Source organism: Hyaena hyaena, unplaced genomic scaffold (assembly GCF_003009895.1).
Source record: "Hyaena hyaena isolate Hyena2069 unplaced genomic scaffold, ASM300989v1 scaffold_868, whole genome shotgun sequence".
NCBI lineage: Eukaryota > Metazoa > Chordata > Mammalia > Carnivora > Hyaenidae > Hyaena > Hyaena hyaena.
In genome coordinates this window covers 647,292-670,363 of record NW_024081496.1, presented here as the reverse complement: position 1 = coordinate 670,363, position 23,072 = coordinate 647,292, and the positions used below count along the sequence as shown (strand labels likewise).

At 38.6% G+C, this 23,072-nt stretch overlaps 1 protein-coding gene and 1 long non-coding RNA gene across 8 annotated transcripts in view; one reads left to right on the top strand and one right to left on the bottom strand.

The window, feature by feature from the left end:
• OXR1 (oxidation resistance 1) overlaps window positions 1-23,072 on the top strand; it is a 226,609-nt gene that overhangs the window by 136,002 nt on the left and 67,535 nt on the right. For 2 of the 6 annotated variants that reach the window (XM_039220127.1, XM_039220125.1), the window contains exon 1: window positions 14,406-14,690. The exons of 3 other annotated variants lie outside the window; for them this stretch is intronic. In XM_039220127.1, the coding sequence (XP_039076058.1) occupies window positions 14,492-14,690 (199 nt within the window). In that variant the 5' untranslated portion in view covers window positions 14,406-14,491. Of the gene's footprint in view, window positions 1-14,393; window positions 14,691-23,072 lie in introns of those variants that run through there. One more of the 6 variants, XM_039220131.1, reaches the window with a different exon arrangement.
• LOC120222325 lies at window positions 563-14,389 on the bottom strand. Of its 2 annotated transcripts, none has more exons than XR_005526016.1 (3): window positions 14,236-14,389; window positions 3,039-3,243; window positions 563-946 (listed from the first exon to the last, which is right to left on the bottom strand). It is a non-coding gene; the product is annotated as an uncharacterized LOC120222325 (long non-coding RNA). The 2 variants fall into 2 exon arrangements; XR_005526017.1 differs by having other exon boundaries at window positions 563-731; window positions 14,236-14,387.

The window sequence follows — 23,072 nt, the reverse complement described above, 5'->3', positions numbered from 1 at the left end:
GAGAAAAGAAGGAAGTGTGAGGCTCTCTTTTTGAGGAAGATGTGCTCTGTTTTACACATTATTAAAAGGCAGAACAAGTGTAATGTCAATTTTGCTTTACTCTTCTCCATTAAGAATGAGCTACCATGGGGAGCCTGGGTGGCTCAGTTGGTTAAGCGTCATGATCTCACGGTTTGTGGGTTCGAGCCCCGCGTCGGGCTCTGTGCTGACTGCCAGCTCAGAGCCTGGAGCCTGTTTCAGATTCTGTATCTCCCTCTCTCTCTGACCCTCCCTTGCTCACGCTGTCTCTTTCTCAGAAAGAAATAAAACATTTAAAAAAAATTTTTTTTTTAAAGAATAAGCTACTAGAATACAAAACAAAAACAGTCAAATGGACATTATTAGGCCAATGTAGGTGAGACTATAGTGAAAGACTACCCACATCCACTTTACATGAATTATAGCTTGTTGGTCCAGAAAACAGTTATTAGGATGTGATATTCTGGTAGTAGTAATATAATAGTAATAATAAGTGTATTGGTTAAAATTATACTCTTTCATAACAAAAATTAAAATTCAGATATAATGGTTTAAATAGAAATTTATTTCACATTCAAGTCCAAAATTGGTGTTCTTGAGTGATGGGTGGCTCCCCTCTAAGGATGGATTCAGGGACTGAGGTTCTTTCTATCTGTGGCTCTGCCATCTTTAATAAATGGCTTCTCAGGTCTCCATGCTCATCTGGTTCCAGGCTGTGAAAAGGAAAAGACCATGGAGGGTCGCCAATGCTCTTGTGAGCCAGGCCTGGAAAGTAGCATGCATGGCCTTTGCAGTCCTTCCGTTGGCTGGAACGTAGTCACTAGGCCACCCCTGATTGAAAAGAAAGCTGGGAAATGTAGTGTGCTCAGGAAGAATAATCATCAGGTTTGATGACCACTAACCAGTTTCTACCAGGAGAATAGGAGATCTGTCAAAAAAAGAAAAAAAACTATAGCAAGATGAAGAATTCAAATTTGAAAAAACAGGGTTGAAATGGAGTTGAAGGATATAGGAACAACACGGGCTTGAAACCACTTGAGCCCCTCATCACTCTGCATTTAACAAATACACAGTGTTGTTGATAAATGAGAACTGGGGGATAGTATCATTTAGCAGGTTCATACTTCTTCAGGTAACTGTGTCCAGTAAGTGGCAATCGTCAGCCATGAGGGCAGTCTCTTGTGGTGTGCCTGGGCCTCTCTTTCCCCGTGTCTCATTAAACATTTTTATGAACAGCTTGAATGGAAACCAGTCTGAGGCTGACTTAGTGAAAGAGATATTGAATGATATTGTCAATAAAAGAATCAAGAGTAGTTTCAAAATGATCTCAGCAATCTGAAACACAGATCAGCAGAATTTTTCAGAACATAGCAAGGGAGTAAATATTTTTTAGGCTTTTGGGCTATAAGGTCTCTGTCACAACAAGTCATCTCTCCTGTTATAGTCCCCAGAGCAGCATAGACAATACATAAGTGAACCGTTGTGGCTATGTTCCAATAAAACTAAATTTATAAAAACAGGTGCTATGCCAGATTTGATCCATAGACCATACTTTGCTGAACCCTGATCTAGAAGTATAGGCTGATATCTGAAGGTAATCAATCTAAATTCATTTAAGGCCAAAGAACAGTGGGTCTAACACTGTACATATCCTTTCTAATAACAGTAGAGCTATAAGGCATTATTTGCTCTTATTTTACAGATAAGAAAGCTAAAACTCAAAAATAAATCAGTAGTTTGCCCTAGCTTTCACATCTGAAAATCACTTTCTGGGACATCGTGCCACTTCAACAAATATTTGGGTAAATTGAGAGAGTCACAAATAATTGCTCATCCCAAAGATAGAGCGCTTTATGTGGCAGCATTCTCTGTAGGAAAGCCCTGTGTTGTTCTGGCTGTGTTCTGGTCCAAGTGTAGGACCCTGAGACTCACCTGATGAATCCGGGCCATGGCTAACAAATCAATAAAAATAAAAGGCTCAACTAGATAAATTCCAAGGCCTCTCTCAGGTCTAATAGGGTTGCTATTAATACGTTAGGGCATCCGTGTGCAAGAGAATTGAGATGTATCCTTTGTAGTTCTAAAGCAATTCTTTTCAAGCTTTCTCTAATAAAGTTTTATATAAGACCAGTATATAAAACATAAAAATGGCACTTTGTGAGCACACACATATTTTACAAGTTCAAATTTATAATATTTTCTGATTATAAAGACATGTCTTGAGAGAATTAATCTGTGGATGAAACTACAATTTTACACTGGGAATGACAGATGATGGATGGATTCTTTTTTAGTATCAGAGACTCAGCATTCTACTTATTGTGTTTTGGTTGTTTGCTTTTGGTTGTGTAATGTCGAGAAAAACCTTATTCATATACATACTTGAAATGATAAAGAAGCTAATAGTCTTGCAACCTCAGAATACTTACCAGAATATGAAAATGACATGAGAGGCATAAATCAGCTAATCTTCAATATACAGGTATCCCCTACTTTGTAAAAGTTCAGGTTATACCACTTCACCTTTACCCGAGACCTACCTACATTAATTAATACTTGTTTTCAATAACCAAAAGAAATCCAAAGAGGGTTTGTACTGTAATGGACAAAAGGCACAGGTGAAAACAGCATTCAGCATTTGTTTTGCAGTGAGTCTTTACAGAGGCAGCGTGAAGCCCCCCCACCCCTCAGCATCTCAGCATCAAGCCACCGTAGCTTTGAACTGTGTCTATGAGCATCTATGCTTTATCAGCAAAGCCAGAGAGGTTATATTTTTTATTATTCTGAGAATACTCAAAAATTTTCCCATATAAATTAATGGTAATTGGGTTTTTTTTTTCCTTTACAGCATTTAGGCTTATGAAAGTTTTCATAGGAATGCTCTACTTTTAGATGAGGGAGGGAACCTATATTAATTTGGCATATGTGATCAAAATAAATGTAAAGTAAGCCTTTGCAATACCCTTGTATCAGTCAAGGTAGGCTAAGCTTATGCTACAGTACCAAATGAACTCCCAGACCTGGGTGGCTTGCTGTAATAAGTGTCTATTTCTTGATCTATTTCTTGCCCATATTACATGTCCAGTTCAGGCTGAAGTTAGGGAGGAAGAGTTCTGATCCACAGAGTTCCTCAGGGATCCAGGGGGTTGCAGGTGGCGTCACCATCTAGGAGCTGTGTCATCGAAGCAGGTAGTATCCTTGGTTGCTGAGGCAGGGCAGAGGCATCTGGAGTGCAAAACATTTCCTATATTTTAGATAGAGGCTGTTCTTTAAACATGTGAGTATAAAACACCTACGTCACTTCTGCTCAGTATTTGCCAGAACTAGTCTTATGCATGGCCTTATTTTAGAAGTTAATGTGCGATTCCCATGAGTTAAATATGCAGAAGCACCTGGAAGAACTACAGAGAAGCAAATCTCAAACATGGCTCATAATCAAAAATGTAGCCTCCTGAGCCCTACCCCACAACCCTGGAATTAGGCACTAGGGGATACTGTTGGGAAATTTGCATTTTGAAAAAGGTTTCACAGCTTATTCTCATTATCAACAGGAAGCTGCTGCTGTGAACAAGGGGTGTTTTTAAAATTGAGGAAAAGCAACAATTAGATCTGTGGATATAAGAGTGTCCTGGCTGCAAGTGTTGGAGTTGGATTTAAGAGAAGAGAAACTAGAAGCTGGGATTTCGCATCACACAGCATATAGGGTTTAATGAGCAAACATAAATTCATGTGTTTATATATCATGCAATGTGTTAGCAGGACCAGCTCAATCGGAGCCTAAAAACATTGTTCTAAAATTTCCCTTTATATTTTAAGAATTTCCTCCCATCCCTTCCTTGACTCCCAGAAAATCGATAGGATAGGCCAAGAAGCCAGCCAACCAGTCTGTCACCTCACTCAATAAATGGTTTGCACACCAATGCTGTTGGTTCTACAGAGCCGGCTCTTCCATTGCTGTGTCTGCTGCTGAGAAAGGCGAGATTTAAGAGTAGATCTGCCATGGGAGAAAATAGCTAGTGAATGATTCTTTTGAAGATTAATCCTATCTAGTCAGTGCTGGATCATTTAAAGATTTACCATCCGAGTTTGGGTTTCTCTTCCGATATGCTGCCAGAATTTTGGCTAATTCGCCTGGCATTATTAGCATCTCCCCCAAACACTATTTGGGGTGGGGAAATGGGGAGCCGGGGAATCCCCATACACTTTGCGAAGAGGAGTAGGTTCTCATCCTTTCCAATAATATGTTCAGTACTTATCAGTTTGCTGTTCATGTACCATGGCTGAAACAAGTGTAATATTGATATGACCTTGGCATTGCTGCCTAGTACTTTAAGAGAGATGGATGAACTTGTAGGCGGGTTCTATTTCTAATGCCATGCTTTGTTTTTTCTCAAATTCATAGAGCCCAAGGTTCAGTTTTCTTCCATCAACAGGGGAAAAAAAAAAACTACCTAGTTAGCAGCCATAGTTGAAGCTGGAAATTGGCGCTTTGGCCAATTGGCATAAAAGTGATAACTAACAACAGGTTTAGATTTCTCCCAAATTATTTTGCTCTTTCTTTTCATTTTTGCATTTACATTCTTCTAATAAATTAAAAAATACAAAGAGAGGAAAGTTATTTCTTTTACATTCTAACCTAAAACCACTCCAAACTATAACTTTAAAATATTTATGGGGTGCCTGGGTGGCTCAGTTGCTAATGCATCCAACTTCGGCTCAGGTCATGATCTCATGGTTTGTGGGTTTGAGCCCTATGTCGGGCTCTGTGCTAACAGCTCAGAGCCTGGAGCCTGCTTTGAATTCTGTCTCCCTCTCTCTCTGTCTCTCCCCCACTCATTCTCTGTCTCTGTCTCTTTCAAAAGTAAACAAACATTAAAAATTATTTAATATTAATATCTCAAATTAATACATTCAAATAAAGCATTTAATATACTACATATCCACATGTTTCACTTATCAGCTTTTTTACATTAAGAACATGAAATATCAAAATTCTATTCAATAAACACAAATAAGAAGTTGCAGCACATATAAAGACCTAATATAGAATTAAAAGTGGAACAAGGGTAGAGAGGAAGAGTCCAGAAAGTTAGAGATGAAGAGTAGACTACTTCATGGCTATGCATGCAGTCCCACCTGTAGAAACAAACACTCTACTACAATCCCACACAAAGTACAGACAGAAAAAAAAACTTTCAGTGGAAAGAGACTGCAAATATTTGCCTTCGTAACATAACACTCTTCTATGGGGATTTTGATTGGCCATTGATCCTGAAGACTTTTAAAGCCTTGCTAAGTTTCCACAACTTTGGATATAAATAGTAATATCTTTGCATTTTCTAAATGAGCTAAGTGAAATTGATCCAAGAGTCAGAAGCTTCCACATTCCAGGTATGGAATATTTTGAGCTGTAATTACATAATTATAATCTTTCACAGGATATAAAAATAGTCCTTAAATAATTATATAGCAAGTTGATGTGAGTTATTGTGACTTAAGTTTCAGTTATATTTTCAACGTCCTTGCTTGATTTGATTACCTACATATGTATTTGTTTGTTTTCTGCAGTAGTTAACACTTTTTAAACAGTTTTCAAAATGAGCAAAAGTTACTTGGTTTTTAGTAGGATTTGTAATGATCATATCCAGGATTGGCGTCTATTAGAGGGGAATTTGTGTTTAATCAGTATTAAGTTCTTTCCTATTCTGTTAAGTCTTTATCACATACTCTTGACTGTTTTGATCAAGGTTGTATCCAACCTTCTCTTCTTCTCTATGGTAATTTTGACACAGGTGCTTCTCATATGATAGGAAGTTTGAATGCTAGTGTAACCCTTTTAGTGGAGAAAGAAGCACTAAATCTTTAAATAAAAAAGAGTTAATGTCAAGGGTAACTTGGCTATCCATCAAGTTAGGCTTTAGGTTTACTAACAGATGCAGATATACTAAGTGAGTAGTAAATTCATTCCTTTGTTTCTTAACATTTACAAAACCTCTTTCCTTAGTATCAGTCCACTTTATTGATTCTATCAGTGATTCTGTTTATCACATCAGAAATTTGATTGCAGACATTTCTATCCCATAAAACAGATGCCAGGTAGATATCACATTATTTCCATGAATTGACAACCTGTACTTGAGAAATAAGGCAAGTTAAAGACTTTCCCAAACAAATAAATGCTGAAGGAGTTCATCACTAGATCTGCCTTAAAGGAAAAACAAAATAGTCAAAAGGAGTTCTTCAAATTGAAATGTGAATGTGAAAGGATGTTAATTGGTAACACAGAAACATATGAAAATATAAAACACTTATAAAGATAAGTAGATAGTTAAATTCAGAATAGTCAAATACTGTAATGTAGTTGTGTATTAATCATCCCTAATAAAAAGGTTAAAGGACAAAAGTATTAAAAATAGTATGGCTGCAATAATTTGTTAATGGATTCACATTAAAAAATTGGGATATCAAAAACAAAATGAGGGAGTGGTAAAAGTGTAGAGTCTTTACATGCTATTTAAATTATCAACTTAAAATAATCTATTATGTTTCATGTGAAACTCATGGTAACCACAAAGCAAAAACCTACAGCAGATACTCCAAAGATAGAAAGAAGGAAATAAAAGCATACCACTATGGAAATTCATCCATTTACAAAGGAAGACAGCAAGAGAGGAAGAAAGGAACAAAGAAACAAAGTAACAGCCAGAAAAATCTAAGATGGTATCAGTAAGCCTTTACTTATCAAGTCCTTCATACCTGTTCATTTAAATATAAATGTATTAAATTCTCCAATCAAAAGGCATAGAGTGGCTAAGTGGATTTAAAACAAAAAACAAAACAACAAAATGCAACTATATGCTGCCCACAAGAGCCTCACATCAGCTACAGGGACTACATAGACTAAAAGTGAAGAGATGGAAAATGATATTCCATGCAAATGGAAACCAAGAGAGAGCAAATGTAGCTATACCTAGAGTAGACAAAATAGACTTTAAGTCAAGAACTGTAATGAGAGACAAAGAAGGTTATGACAAAATGACAAAAGTGTCAATTCATTAATAAAATATAATAATCTGGGGCACCTGGGTGGCTCAGTCAGTTAAGAGTAGACAAAATAGACTTTAAGTTAAAAACTGTAATGAGAGACAAAGAAGGTTATGACAAAATGACAGAAGTGTCAATCCATTAATAAAATTTAATCTGGGGCACCTAGGTGGCTCAGTCAGTTAAGCATCTGACTTCAGCTCAGGTTATGATCTCACGGTTTGTGAGTTTGAGCCCTATGTCAGGCTCTGTATGACAGTTTAGAGCCTGGAGCCTGCTTCAGATTCTGTCTCCCTCTTGCTCTCTGCCCCTCCCCTTGACCTCCCCAAATGTAAATAAATATGAAAAAAAGAAAACAGAATAACCATTAACATAAATGTACCCATACTGGAGCATCTAAATAGATTTTTTAAAGTATTAACAGATGTGGGGGTGCCAGGGTGGCCCAGTCAATTGAGCATCTTATTTTTTATTTCAGCTCAGGTCATGGTCTCAGGGTTCATGGGATTGGGCTCCATGTTGGGCTCCATACTGTGTGTAAGTGAGGTTTGAGGCTAGAGAAGAAATAGGCAGGACCAGATTATGGAGGCATTTTAAAGCCCTGATAAAAAATTTAGGTTTTATGCCAATAGTGTAAAATTTTGATCTGCAGAATGGCAATATTAAACTTTTCAATAAATTCACTTTGTTGCTGGTATGAAGGATAGATTCAAAGATGGTGTGTGTGCAAGAGTAGAGACTCGGGCATTTTTTTCTTTTATCCAGAGGAAGTTCCCCACCATAAGAGCAGGATGTTCTGGGGGAGTAGGGTGGGGAGTGTCTCTGAAAGTTCTGTGTCCTCTTTTCCATAACACTTAGGTCCTTCTAATGCAGAAATTTCAGTCGGTTCATCCCACTAATTCAAAATTAGGCAGACCCATACTGTATGGAGCCTGCTTGGGATTCTCTCCCTCCCTCTTTCTCTCTGCCCCTCTCCTGGTCATGCAAGTGTGTGTGCTCTCTTTCTCTCTCTCTCTCAAAATAAATAAAAATATTAAGAGATTTGAAGGGAGAAATAGATATCAATACAATAATAATAGGGAACTTTGATCTCCCACATTCAGCAATGGATGGATTAGCCAGACAGAAAAATCAACCAAGAAATATTGGTTTTAAACTATACTTTGAACCAAATGGACCTAACAGACATATACAGAACATTCCATCCAACAGTAGCAGAATACACATTCTTCTCAAGTCCACATGGAACATTCTCCAGGATAGATCATATGGTAGGTCATAAAACAAGTCTCAGCAAATTTAAAAGGGTTGAAATTATACAAAATATCCTTCCCAACCACAATTTTATGAAACTAGAATTCAATAACAGGAAGAAAACTGGAAAATTCAGAAATATTTGGAAATTGAACAACACACTCTTGAACAACCAGTGGGCAAAAAGGGATAGTGAAAAGTATCTTGAAACAAAAAAATGAATAAACAACATACCCAAACTATTAGAAACAGCATGGTCAGTACTAAGAGGGTATTTTATAGAAAAAAATATGAAAAAGGAAAGATCTCAAATAAACAACATAATTTTATACCACAAAGAGCTAGAAAAAGAGCAAACTTAATTCAAAAGTTAGAAGGAAGGAACTAACAAAGATCACAGCAGATAAATGAAATGGAGATCAGAAAAACAATAGTGACAAACTCAAAAGTGACAAACCTTTAGCTGGACTAAGAAAGAAAGAGTAAACAGCTATAAATAAATTTGGAAATGAAAGAGGAGACATTACAACTGATAACACACAAATATAAAGGTTCCTAAGAGACCCAGTATGAACAATTATATGCCTAGAATTGGATTGCTTGGGAGAAATGAATAAATTCCTAGAAACATACAACCTATTAAAATAGGATAATGAAGTAGAAAATCTGAGCAGACCAAATGTGAGTAAGGACACTGAATCAGTAATCAAAAACATCTCAAAAGAGAAAAGCCCAGGACCAGATGGTTTCAATGGAGAGTGCTGTCAAATATTTGAAGAAGAATTAATACTAGTTCTTAAACTTCTCCAAAAAATCTGAAGGGGAGGGAACACTCCCAAACTCATTTATGAGGCCACCATTACCCTAATACCAAAGCCAAGTAAGTACTCCAGAAGAAAAGAAAACTACAGGACAATATCTCTAATAAATAGAGATGCAAAATTCTTAACAAAATACTAACAAACCAGATTCAGTAGCATATTAGAAAGATCATACACCATGATCAAGTGGAATTTAACCCTGAGATGCAAGAACGGTTTAAATATGCAAATAAATAAATGTTATATGCCACATTAATAGATAAAAATCATATAACTATCATAATAGATATAGAAAAATAATGAACATATAGAAAAATAACTGACAAAATTCATTCTCCAACCATGGCAAAAGCTCTCAATAAATTGAGTATGGAAGGAATGTACTTCAACATAATGAAGGCCCTATCAAGCCCACTGCTAACATCACACTCAATGGTAAAAGTCTGAAAGATTTTCCTCTAAGATCAGGAAGAAGACAAGGGCGCTTACTCTCTATTCAAATAGTCCTGAAAGTTCTAGCTAGAGCATTTAGGCAAAACGAAGAAATAAAAGGCAATTAAATATTAAAGAAATAAAATTGTCTGTATTTGCAGATGACAGGATCTTATATATAGAAAATCCTAAAAACTCCATGAAAATACTGTTAGTACTAATAAACAAATTTTATAAAGTTGCAGGATACACATCAACAGAGAGGGGTGCCTGGGTGGCTTAGTCGGTTAAGCATCCGACTTCGGCTCAGGTCATGACCTCACGGTTCGTGGGTGTGAGCCCCTTGTCGGGCTCTGTGCTGACAGCTAGCTCAGAGCCTGGAGCCTGTTTCAGATTTTGTATCTCCTTCTCTCTCTGACCCTTGCCTGCTCACGCTGTCTCTCTCTCTCTCAGAAATAAATAAAAAACATTAAAAAAAAACAAACAAATCAACAGAGAAAAGCAGTTCCATTCACATAGACTAACCATGAACTATCTGAAAAAGAAATAAAGCAAACAATCCCATATATAACAGCATCAAAAACAATAAACTAAATAATAAACAAATACATAAATAAATAAACAAAGAATATTTCACAATAAATTTACCAAAAAGTTGAAAGATCTCTACTCTGAAAACTATAAGATACTGAGGAAAGAAATTGGAGATCCAAATAAATAGAAAGGTATTCTGTGTTCATGTATTAGAACGATATTGTTAAAATGCCTTTACTACCTAAAGTGTTCTACATTTTTAATACAATCTCTATCAAAAGTCCAGTGGCATTTTTCTTAGAAATAAAACAAACAATCCTAAGATTCAAAAGAAATTGCAAAAGACCTCAAATAGCTAATCTAGCTAAGTTTTTTATGGATATATGTTTCATTTCCCTATATATACCACTGCTTCGGGAGGGCAGGGCCTGGGCTTCCCTGGCCCTCACTGCTCCAGCATGGGGCCCCGAGCAGAGCAGGGACTCGGGGGCCCTCGTGGTGGCCCGAGGTGGGACAGACTAAATTATGCCTTCCCCCTCCTCCACACACACACAGAGGAATATTACTCAGACATTAAAAAGAAGGAAATCCTATCATTTGCAACAACATGGACGGATCTTGAGGGCACTCTGCTAAGTGAAAACAGAAGTCAAAGAAAGACAAATACTGTATGATCTCACATGTAGAATCGAAAAAAGTTGAGTTCATAGAAACATACAGTAGAACAGTGGTTGCAGGGGATGGGGAGCTGGAAGTTGGAGTTAATGGTGAGATGTTGCTCAGGTGATACAAACTTCCAGTTTTAAGATGAGTAAGTTCTGAGGATCCAATATATGGCATGGTGACTATAGTCAACAATAGTATATTATATGCTTGATTATTACTAAAAGAATAAATCTTAAACGTTTTCACCACAAAAAAAAAAAAGAATTGCGTGTATTGATGGAGGTGTTAACTAACCTTATTATGGTAATCATTTTGCAATATATACTTGTATCAAATTATCATGTTATATAACTTAGGCTTACAGTAGTATATATAGGGAAATGAAACATATATCCATAAAAAATTTGCACACAGATGTTCATAGCAACATTATTCATAATAGCCAAAAACTGAGAACAATCCAAATTCTCAACTTACAAAAAAATAAAATTTGATATATCCATACAATGGAATATTATTTGCAATAGAAATGAATGAAATACGAATACATGCTATAACATGTATAAGTCTCAGAAACATTATGTTAAGTGAAAGAAGTCAGACACCAAACACCAGATATTATATAATTCCATATGTATGAGATCTACAAAAGGCAAATCCATAAAGACAGAGAGTAGATTAGTGGTCATCAACTCCTAGGGGTGGGAATGGGGAGTGACTGCAAATAGGTAAGAGGTTTCTTTTTGGGGGTGATAGAAATGTTGCAAAATTAGATTTTGGTGATGGTTTAACAACTTTGTAAATAAACAGCATCCGTTGAAATGTATACTTTTTGTTCTTTGCTTTTTATTTATTTCTGAGAGAGAGAGAGAGACAGCGTGAGCAGGGGAGGGTCAGAGAGAGAGGGAGACACAGAATCTGAAACAGGCTCCAGCCTCTGAGCTGGCAGCCAGCACAGAGCTGGAAGCGGGTCTCGAACCCAGGAACTGTGAGATCATGACCTGAACCAAAGTTGGACGCTTAACCGACTGAGCCACCCGGGTGCCCCGAATCGTATACTTTTAACAGGTGAATTATATGGTTTGTAAATCCTATGTCAATAAAGCTATTTTTAAACGAGGCAAAGGCTTCTGGAGGAGACAGGCATGGTATAAAGAAACATTTTTTTTAAAGGATGGAAAGGATTTATGTGGATGATATTGGTAGGATAAAGGGGAAGGAACCAAAGTAGAGAGAGAAAATAACAGAAGAGAGAAGTAATGAGGCTGGCAAGTCATAGACAACATAAACCAGAGTAAGATCAAGAGTTAATTTGGAGAAGGAACAGCATGTACAGGAGTAAGGACTTTCTTCCTTCTGAAGCAAACTAATGTAGATGAGCTTGCTGTAGATGGAAGAGAAAAAGGGAAGAAAAGTGAGAGTATTCATATTGGGTGGCCTATGATTTTACATACAGAAGGCAAAGTAACATTTTGCAATGATGAATTTAGTAACTTCAAGGGAATGTTGATGGTTCAGAAAACTAACGTGAAGAATAAAAAACAGCTGATAGATTATATGAATAAAAGGATTTTGGAGACATTAGGGCTTAGTTGTGTTTAAATCAAAATTTGTAAAACCCTTAATCATTAAGGTTATACATTTTTTCTCCAGCACTTCTAGCTTTCCATGAAACAGAAGCAGAAAAAAATTCATGGATTAACTGCCTGTAAACCTGTATTTGATCTGGTAGAGTACAAGTTCCTGCTAAAGTTGGATGCAAAAGTGCAGATTCAATCAAGTGTAAACTACTCCAACACTATTTTGGATATGATTATCACACACTAAATGATAAATTTCAAGATGTAAAACATATCTTAGAAAAAGAATTTCAATTTAGTTAATCAGAATTAGACTTCGATCATTCCAGTGTGATTTTTTTTTAATGTTTTTATTTATTTCTGAGAGAGAGAGAGACACAGCGTGAGCACGGGAGGGTCAGTGAGAGAGGGAGACACAGAATCTCAAACAGGCTCCAGGCTCTGAGCTGTCAGCACAGAGCCGGACAAGGGGCTCAAACCCACAAACCGTGAGATCATGACCTGAGCCGAACTTGGGCACTTAACCGACTGAGCCACCTAGACGGCCCCATTCCAGTGTGATTTTTAAGCTTCCTGAGCCTCCGAGTGATTTTACAAGTGATGCGAAGGGTGGTAATGCTTCCTTATCAAATGGAAATCTCTGAAGAACTAGGAGCCACTTAACCATTCTACGCATGGGTCCCGTAGGAGGTCCAGAAGGTAGTGCTTTCCCAAGCAGCACCTCTGAACGCTTGAATGATTGCTGGATATGCAGATTCCTGGGTCCTTTCTCACAAACGCTGAATTACACTCTGAGGGTACAGGGCAAACATTCTGTATTTTTAACCAAGTGTAAAGGTGATGCTCTTGTTAGAATGGTGAAGTGTTTCTAGTAAGAATTTAATCCGAAAATGGTGATGGTGGGAAAAAGATCACTTAGAAAAAGGGAAGAGGGGATAATCTGTATAGTTTGGCAAAAAGCTTAAATTCCTGAAAGATTCTCTGGATTCTATTGTTTGTTATGACCACCTCTTTCAACCCCTAAATAATTCAAAACTTTTCTTCACAGACATGAATTGGTAGGTCCAAAAAAGAGGGTTTATTTATTTACTGTGTGAGAAAAACTAAAAGTGATATAAACAGATGTGAACGGAAGAGAATAACCAGATCCCACAGGAAACAAAATCGAGTAGTAAATGTTTGTCAAAAGTCATTGCTCCTCTGCTTAAAGGAGGATAAGGTTGCACACTAAAGCCCTTAATTACCCTGCTTTACAGGACCAGATTCATGGAATGTCGAACTAACATCAGTTCATAATGCTACGAAGAACTTAAAACGAGACTATTAATGCTCTATTCTACGAATATGGTCTCATAATTCTTCCTAAGAAGCATTTTATCTACGTTGGTTTTATTTTAACTATAACTGAAGTTTTATGTTAAAATTAACCTTCCCTCTTTCCTCTCTACCCACACCCCGCCCCCCAAAATTACAAGCTGCAAAAGTTTCAAATGAATTGTTTCCCTCCTCTTAACACACACACACACACACACACACACACACACTCACTCACTCACTCACTCAAGCAAACTTTTTGAGATGGCCCTCCTACGTCCCCAAACTCAGCGCAACTCCAGCAAAGCCTCCCCTGGGCCATTTTTCCCGTTTTTAACCCCGGCTCAGCCCTAGGGGCCCAAGGCTCGCCCTCCTCGCCTTTCCCCGGCCGTCCTGAAAGTCCGGTCGGGTCCGGGCGGGGCGGGGCAGGGCGGGGCAGGCCTACTCCATTGGAGCCGGACGAGGGGGTGGAGGAGCGGATGGGACCGGTCCGGCTTGCCAAAAACCCGCCAGCGTTTCGTCCCCTCCTCGGTTCCAGTGAGAACACACTTACTTCCCAAGCTGAGACCTACCTGACTTGGCGTTCGGAAGCCACAAGAAAAAACTTTTCAAAACTTCTGTGAGCTTCTGCTCCCCCCCGATGCGTCGTTTCCTGATGGTCCGCCCCCAGGCCGGACTGGGGAAGCCCCCTCCCCCTGCCCGCCTGCTGTGAGGCGCGCGGAGCCACCGCCCCCGGGTCGGGTCGCTGGCGCTGGCGGGCGCGCACCCGGTGGCCGCCGCCGCCGCCGCCGCCACCCTCGGCTTCCTGGGCCCCTGCCCCGCGGCGGCATGGACTACCTGACCACTTTCACGGGCAAGAGCGGGCGCCTTCTGCGGGGCACGGCCAGCCGCCTGTGGGGCTTCGGCGGTGGCGGCGAAGCCCGGCAGGTGCGCTTCGAGGATTACCTGAGGGAGCCCGCCCAGGGGGACCCCGGGTGCGGGTCCCCGCCCCACCGGCCCCCGGCGCCGTCCAGCCCGGAGGGACCCGGTGAGCCCAGCCTCCCTTCGCCCCCCGCGCGGCCGACCCGGGCTGAGGGCTGAGGGTGGGGGCGGCGCTCAGGGCTCGGGGCGGGAGTGCGCCGCCCCGCCTGGCGCCGGACGCGAACCGGGCGGGCGGGGGTCGCGCGGCCGGGCGTTGGCAGGTGTGCCTGGGCTGGAGGCAGGGAGGGGGCGAGGAGGGAAGCGCTCGCTCTGCTCGGGGGACGGAAGGCTTTCTGTGTGCGCCGTCGCTTTTCCTGCCCTGCTCTTCCTGCTTTCTTCACCTAGACTCGGCCGCACTGACCCCGCCAAGTGTTTCGGGGCTACGAGCCATCCTTTCTGCCCTCCCGCCGGCGGGGGACGCTTGAACCCCTGATCCTGCCGGCGCTTTTCGTCTTCGGGGTAGTTACGAACGCCGTGCCTGGTTTGGTTTTGGTTTGAGTCCGTGTTTTTATTTGGTGTTTGTCAACTGCTGGGATTCGCTTGAGCACTTGTCACAGCTTTGGGAGAGAAAATGCCTGGTTTACGCTGGAGCCTAGGTTGATTTTTGCGTCACGTATTTTGAAAGGCTGCGTGTTGTCTTGCGATGGCGGAACTTAGAAAACTTTTCTTCTCCGTGACCACTTGTACCCGCGCGTAGGTTAGTTTTCTTTCGTCATAATGGCTTCGTACCGTTCTTTCAAAAAAAAAAAAAAAAAAAGCAGCCGTGAAGGCACAATATTGATGCCTTATGGAATTTTAAACAGCGCTCCCTGAAGAGGTATGTTGCATATGGGAGCTAAGCCAGTGTCCTTGGCCTCCTCTAAGTTACAATGAGTGGCAGGCCCCTCCTAATTATTTGTACTTTGTTTTTGCTCGTTGGCTTCTTATGCACTTTGGTGTTATGAGAGTCAACTTAGGAGAGTTTAGAGTAGACAGAGAAGCTCACAGAGTGTAAAATCTACCCGTGCTCCACATCCTGCCATTCATTTTAAAGCAGTGAAGGGGTGGACACATCTATAGGTCTGTGTGTAGGTGTGGAAGTTAAGCTTTGGAGAAACTTGAATATTAAAATCTTAATTTTAGCATGGCGCCTTTAGGTATTTTTTTTCTCACTTTACATAACGTATCTTGTCTTTAGAATTCCTGTTTCTGGAATTAGAAAAGGAAAAAGGGGGCTACTTTATTTCTGCTTTGAAGAGGGTTAACCAGATGCTGTTGTCTCCTAAAGGTGGAACCAAGGATGAGGTGTGTTTGAAATTTTAAAGTGTTTGAATAAAGGATTTTTTTTTTAATTTTAATGTTTTGTTTTTTTTCCTGAGAGAGAGAGAGAGAGAGACAGCGAGAGCAGGGGAGGGTCAGAGAGACAGGGAGATACAGAATCTGAGAACAGTCTCCAGGCTCTGAGCTGGCAGTCAGCACAGAGCCCGACGCGGGGCTTGAACCCACGAACCATGAGATCATGACCTGAACCGAAGTTGGACGCTTAACGGACTGAGCCACCAAGGCACCCCTGATTAGAGGATTTTTAAAAATGAGTCTTTAGTTGCCTAATTGAAAACAATTGATAGATGACCAACCTCTAGATAATGGAGAATTCAGAAATATGTGGTGGAACTTAACCAGGAATATGGTCAGTATTTCAGTGAGCCTCGACATACATAACTGATTCATTTATTCAAAACGATTCATTGAGCAGACTGCTACAGCTGACACTCTTCCTTCAGAGCTTCAGTTTCAAAATTCTTCTTCTATCAAAGCTGCCTTATCAACTCATGGCACATTGTTTAATATTTATGGTGCCCTCAAATCTCTGATACAAGTTATAGAGGCCTTAGTGATGTCCCAGTTATGATCACAGTTAGGTGGGCAGATGTGCCTGTCATTAACTTGCTGGAACAATTTGTCAATTTTTCTTAATCTCTTTGGGCCTATATTTTCTTGTTTCTTGTAAATGAACCTGATGAGATGATTCTAAAGGTTCTCAATTTCAGAGCTCTTTTGCATCTCAAAGAGAAGACAACCAGTGAAAATGACTGGTGGTAAAGTTACAAAATAGCATTTGGTTGTAAAAACATTGTGGATCTCTCAAGTTATGCCTCCTGAGTTCTGAAGGCAGTTCAAGAAATAAGTGCCCCAGCAATAAATGTGATCATCACTTTTAGAGTTAGTTCCCTAGATTGACTCCTTTGAGAGGCAACACATGTATATATAGGTTAAAAAAAAAAAAATAGGTTGTGCTTTTAGTTTCTACTGCCTTTGCTTAAAATGAGAACTCTTTTTGCACCTGCCTATCCAATGAATTTTGGATATAGGGTGTTGTTTTTTTTTTATGGGGGTGTTTTTGTATTTGTGTCTTTTAGAATGAGGATCTGTCAGTCTGTTTGAAAGGTTTCTTCTCCCCTTTCTGTTTGTGACTGCCTTTATTTCAGATGTTTATAACAGCTCCCTAAGTTTCCTTTTGTCTCTCACCCTTCATTCAATTCTTTAAAATATCCTCTGTACTATAGCAGTATTTCGTGTACAGACCCATCCATGCTTATAGATTGGTTGTACTTCAGGACCCGTTTGTTGTTAGTGATCTTGCCCCATTGCCTGTTCAGTTGATAAAATCAGCTGTGTTGATAAAATAGCTTTACTGTTGACGTATTAAGGATGAACTAGATAGAATTTTGGTCAAATGTTTTTGATTTTACTCAGTTTTCTGTAAACAAACCACTTACTGGACTGTTATTGTTACTGATGCCTTTACTCCTTTTCTAGGTGGCTACCTTTGCTTTTACTAGCTTTTAGTGTTTTCTGACTCCAACATTATATAGTTGCCCCCAAGAAAACCATAATTGGGTTTAGACACATTAAGGAGCTTATCACACCATTGCTATAGCTATAGTTAATAACAGTTACAAAGAAAACATGATGCAATTCTTGTGTTTACCTAAAGAGTCAATTATGACTTGATTCAAGAAAAATTCTTGGACCTTGAGTATAGGTCATGTTTGGGAGTGTGACCATAAGCCTGTACTATGCAGCCTTTGAAAGTATTCACTTTACTAGATCATATAGTAATAAATAAGTGTAAATAAATTTATCACGTTTAAGTCACAGTTTATTGTGATACAATTATTACCATAAACTACACGGCATGTCAAATGTTTTCCCACTTGGTGACAGTATACTTTTAAACACATCTCTGTCTTGTTTAAATTTTATTTTCAGTTTTTAGCAGTTAAACACTATCGTTTAGGAGGAAACGGCGACAAGAATAAAATTGCCAGGAGCATTGGGGCAGACACTAGCGAATATTGTATTTAATCCTAATAATAACAACTCTATAAGCTAGGTAGGTACAGTTATCCCATTTTCCTGATGAAAAACGGAGCCAGACAAAGAAGTAAGGGGTGTAGAATCTAGAATCCATTTGAATGTTACCTTCATATTTCTGAGTTACAGCCCTCTCAGGAAAAAAAAAAGGTGAGAAAAATGCAGAACTCTAACATGTATGATGTTAAATTAAAACAAGTTAAATTAGTTAAAGGCTAGGATGAATTGTCATTGAAGCTTTTTTAACGATAGATATTAAAATGAGCTGAAAAGTAAAATCCAATGAAGACATTAGAAAAGTTAGATATATTTTAGGTTGGAAATTGCAGATGCAGATTATCTGTAAGAGTTAGATAAGATGCAGATTATCTGTAAGAGTTAGATAATAGTTTATTTTGAACCCATGAAAGACCAAGTGCCTCTAAAAAATTTGGAGGACCACTTGAAAAAAAAAAAAACAACTCAGTGTTGGTCAGTGGAAGAGGGTGACCCTAGATGTCTACACTTAGTCTCATTTCTTAAGGTGGGAATTGTCAGGGAAAGAACCTTGACAAACAATCTCAACCTGCTCTGATAGTAACTGATGGTAAGTTTGAGCTCATAATATTGTTTCCTTATCAACCATGAGGTAGTTTTCCCTATTTTAGAATTGCTGCTCATCTCACTGAACTCTGCTCTGTGTTTTAGGACAAAGCTGCCTCTGAATATTTGAGGCTACAGTAAAGCAGTGATTCTTAGACTTTAGTGTGTGTCAGAATCACTTGAAAGTCTTGTTAAAACGAAAATGATGGGCCTTTCCCCAGAACATCTGATTTAGTACTTCTGGGTTGGGCCCTATAATACCCATTTCTAACAGTTTTTACCAAGTGATGCTGGTGCTCCAGCTCTGAGGACCATGCTTTTAGAATCACTTTTTTTCCTTGAGGAATCCTTTATCTATGATAAGGTTAGAAGTAAATATAGAAAGAGAAAACTTATTAAATGCGTAGTATTTTTGTGTTAAGTTTAGGAATAATCAGTGTACTTGGTTTTCAAACTACTGTTGTTTCAGAGAATTAGGCCTATTAAAGTGCATACAAATTAGTTTTGTAAATACTATTTAAAACACTTATTTGTGTAATTGTTTTTTTAAATTGAGAGGTGCACGCATTTGGCTAAACTTAGAAACCATGAGATTATTTAGAACTTAATGTTAATAATATTTAAAACTTTATAATGTATTGCCTACAGTTCTTAGAACGGTTTACTTGTTAAAGGTAATTGAAGTGTTTAAAATAGAATATAGTAAATTTATAAATTCAGTTTATTGGATGTGAGAACATTTAATTACCCAAGTTTATAATAGGATGATTTAATTTGTTTTCTCTTTGAGTTGATCAGCTATCAAAAGCACCTGGAAAGTGTTTTCAACATTACAAGATTGTCAAATAAAATGCACTTTATAGATGAAAACTTAGAGGAAAACTAGGCTTTTATATTCGTACTTTAGTAAATCAAATATTAATTGAAAAGTAAAGTACTATTTTATTAATTAAATAGTTTTTTCTGTTTATAAAGACTCTTTTCATGGTCAACAACAAACTTACATTAAGAGACTCTTGATAAATTGTATTGTTCCAAAAAAGCGCATGTTTTAAGGTTGAATTCATGTGTTAAAGAAAGGTCAAAAATTTGCCTTTGTTTTCTGACATTCAGTGAAAAAAGGGTAATGTGATCAGACATAAATTAGTGTCCATAAGATAGACAAAACTGTTGATAAGATAGGAAGGAGAAACACTAAATTTCTAATTTCATTTAATGTAAAATAGCCACAGGTGCCTAACTGCTGTCGTATTGGATAATGCAGAAATAGAATCTAGAATCCAGATTCCTCAATGCAGTTCCTTACTGGTCACGTTTCAGTACTCAATAGTCACATTTGTTAGTGGCTACTAAAATGGGTAACGTAAGTATAGAACATTTCCGTCATTGCTAAAAAGTTCCTTCATTGCAAGAATATCACTATTCCTGTTAAAATGAGAAAAAATTCTCATGGAACTCTAATATAGCAAAAAGTATCCTTACCATCTTTATAGTAAATAGAACTTCTGATTTCAAAAAGCTATTTTTTAACCCCATTCTTTAGTATGATTCAATGGTATAACAACAAAAGGCAAGTAATAAAAGAGTTCTGACAGGGCCAATGCAGTTAAACCAAATATGCAGTTACCAGATGGTGTATCTTAACTCAGGGGTAAAAAGTGCTAGTATAAACTACAGATTTTCTTATAGTGAAGACTCTGGATTTTAGATTTTCTAGAGCAGTGCTACTCAGTAGAACTTTCTGCAGTGATGAAATATTCCCTATTTGTGTTATCCATTATGTAACCACTAGGCAAGTGTAGCTATTAAAACTTGAAATGTGACCAGTGGGGAACTGAATTGAGGAATTTGAATCCTGGATTCTATGTCTGCATTGTCCAGTATGGTAGCAGTTAGGCACATGTGGCTATTTTATTTTAAATTAAGTGAAATTAAAAATTTGGTTTTCAGCCCCACTTCCCATATTTCAAGCACTCCAAAGCCTCAAGGCTAGTGGCTACCAGATTGGGTAATACAGATATAAACTCTTTCTATCACTGCAGAAAGATTCCCTGGGAAGCACTCTTCTTAGCAGTGGGACCTAATCCTGACTGCACTTGAGAATTCCCTTGGGAGATTTTTAAAAATTCTGAATAGCCAGGCGCCACTTTTAGCATGATTTCTATGATCATACAATAATCAAAGAGTAAATCATAAATCAGAATCTGTAAGTTTAAGACTTCAGCTAATTTTTTTAAATGTTTTGTTTATTTCTGAGAGAGAGAGAGAGAGACAGAGACAGAGACAGTGTGAGCCGGGGAGGGTCAGAGAGAGAGGGAGATACAGAATCTGAAACAGGCTCCAGGCTCTGAGCTGGCTGTCACCACAGAGCTCGATGCGGGGCTTCAACCCACAAACCATGAGATCATGACCTGAGCCAAAGTGGGACACTTAACCGACTGAGCCCCCAGGTGTCCCGACTTCAACTAATTTCAAGTTTCCCGGGTGATTCTAATGTGTAGGTGGGATTAAAAAACACTATTTTCCTCAATCCTGTTTCTCAATCAAATTACTGTTCCTTGATGAGTTTTTGTTTTTTCTTTTCATCTTTTTTCTTTCCAAGCATTTTGGGCATGCACCTGTCTTATAATTCAGGTTCAGAAAAAAGATGTGTGTTTAAATTGCATGCCAGCATCTGGATAAAATTGAGACCTTTGGAAAATTGAGGTGACAGTGAAAAGTTCCTGAAAAGAAGACACATTTATATGCTTGAAAGAGAAATGCTGAAGACAGATCTTAGTATATTTGCTTCTAGTCTTTTATAGCATGTTTCTTTTTTTTTTTAGTAAAAATCATGTGTGCTAACTATGAAGAAGTCATATATTGCAAAGGTTAAAGTTTAAAAGCCACTTCCAATCTAGCCATCCAGAGAGATAATTAGTATCAAGATAGGCATTACTGTCAAAATCTATGTATATGTACATATAGAATGATGGTCAGAAGGAAAGAATAACTGAAAGACATTATTTGTTTGCTCTAAGTATTTCCTAAAAGATGTGTCTAAAGGAAAGCAGAATTTTACAAATTATTAGTAAGATATTGATATTTTTAATTCTAACCTCAGTTTTAGGCAGGACCTACTTTTTAAAAAAAAAAATGTTTGTCTTGAGAGGGGGAGAGAGAGAATCCCAAGTAGGCTCCATGCTGTCACCATAGAGCCTGTTGGAACCCATGAACCTGAGCTGAAATCGAGAGTCCGACACTTAACACGCTGAGCCACCCAGGCATCCCTAGTTGGGATATACTTAACTCTTGGAGATGACATTAGCGGTTTCATCTCCCATATTTTTCCTCATCTCCTAATAGTTACTTCTTATATTATTTTTACATTTTTCATACTTGTAACATTCACAATTAGTTTTTCAATTACATTTTTAAAACATTGTTCAGGGGCACTTGGTTGGCTCATTCCGTTAAGCGTCTGACTTCGGCTCAGGTCATGATCTCACGGTTCATGGGTTCGAGCCCCGTGTTGGGTTCTGTGCTGACAGCTATCTCAGAGCCTGTTTCAGATTCTGTGTCTCCCTCTGTCTCTGACCCTCCCCTGCTCACACTCTCTCTCTCTCAGAAATAAATAAAACATTAAAAAAAATTGTTCATTATTCCTCACTAGTCCTTTTACTATGCCCTCCTCATTCTTAGAGTTTTTACTTGGATACAGTTGGTGTAACTTCAGGTTTTTGGCATTCAGGAGTATTTCCATAAAGAAGTCTTAAGCTAGAATGTTTTTTCCCCTACTAGGTGATTTGCCTTTTATGAGTGAATTCTTCTTTTATTTTCCAAGCACTATAATTTAATCAGGAGCAGAAAGGGAATAATCAGATGTATGTGTGCTTATGTGTTGTGTAATACTCTTGGGAATTACATCTTTTCCTCTAGGATCCATGTTGATAGAACAGCCTCTATATGGAACAGCCCTGGTCTTGACATAAAGGAAATAGAGAGTCAAGATGTATAATGTTGATCTTAACACTTTAACACTTTACCTGGAATACTCTTCACTTCTGTTCATGTTTCAGTGAGCAAAGTAAGTCACATGGCCGTACCAGACATTAGTAGGATACTGATTTTATATTCCTCCCCAAGGAGGAATACAGGCTGCTTAGCAGCAGTGAAGTCTATCACAGTGGCTACTTGAAAAACAACTTTTTTAAGCCTGTCCATTTATTTTGAGAGAGACTGAGTTTGCATGGGAGGGGCAGAAATGGGGAGAGAGAGAGAATCCCAGGCAGGCTCCACACTGTAGTGTGGAGCCCAATGAGGGGGATTGAACCCACGAACCGCAAGATCATGACCTGAGCAGAAGTGAAGAATCAGTAGCTCAAAGGACGGAGCCACCCAGGCACCCCTCACAGTGACTACTTTAGAAAACAGTTCTATTAATTTGACAGAGATTTGAAAATTACTAGTCTTATTGTCACCAGTAGGAGCCTGTTTTTTTTTCTGTCAGTTATTCAGTCTGCCAGTTTGA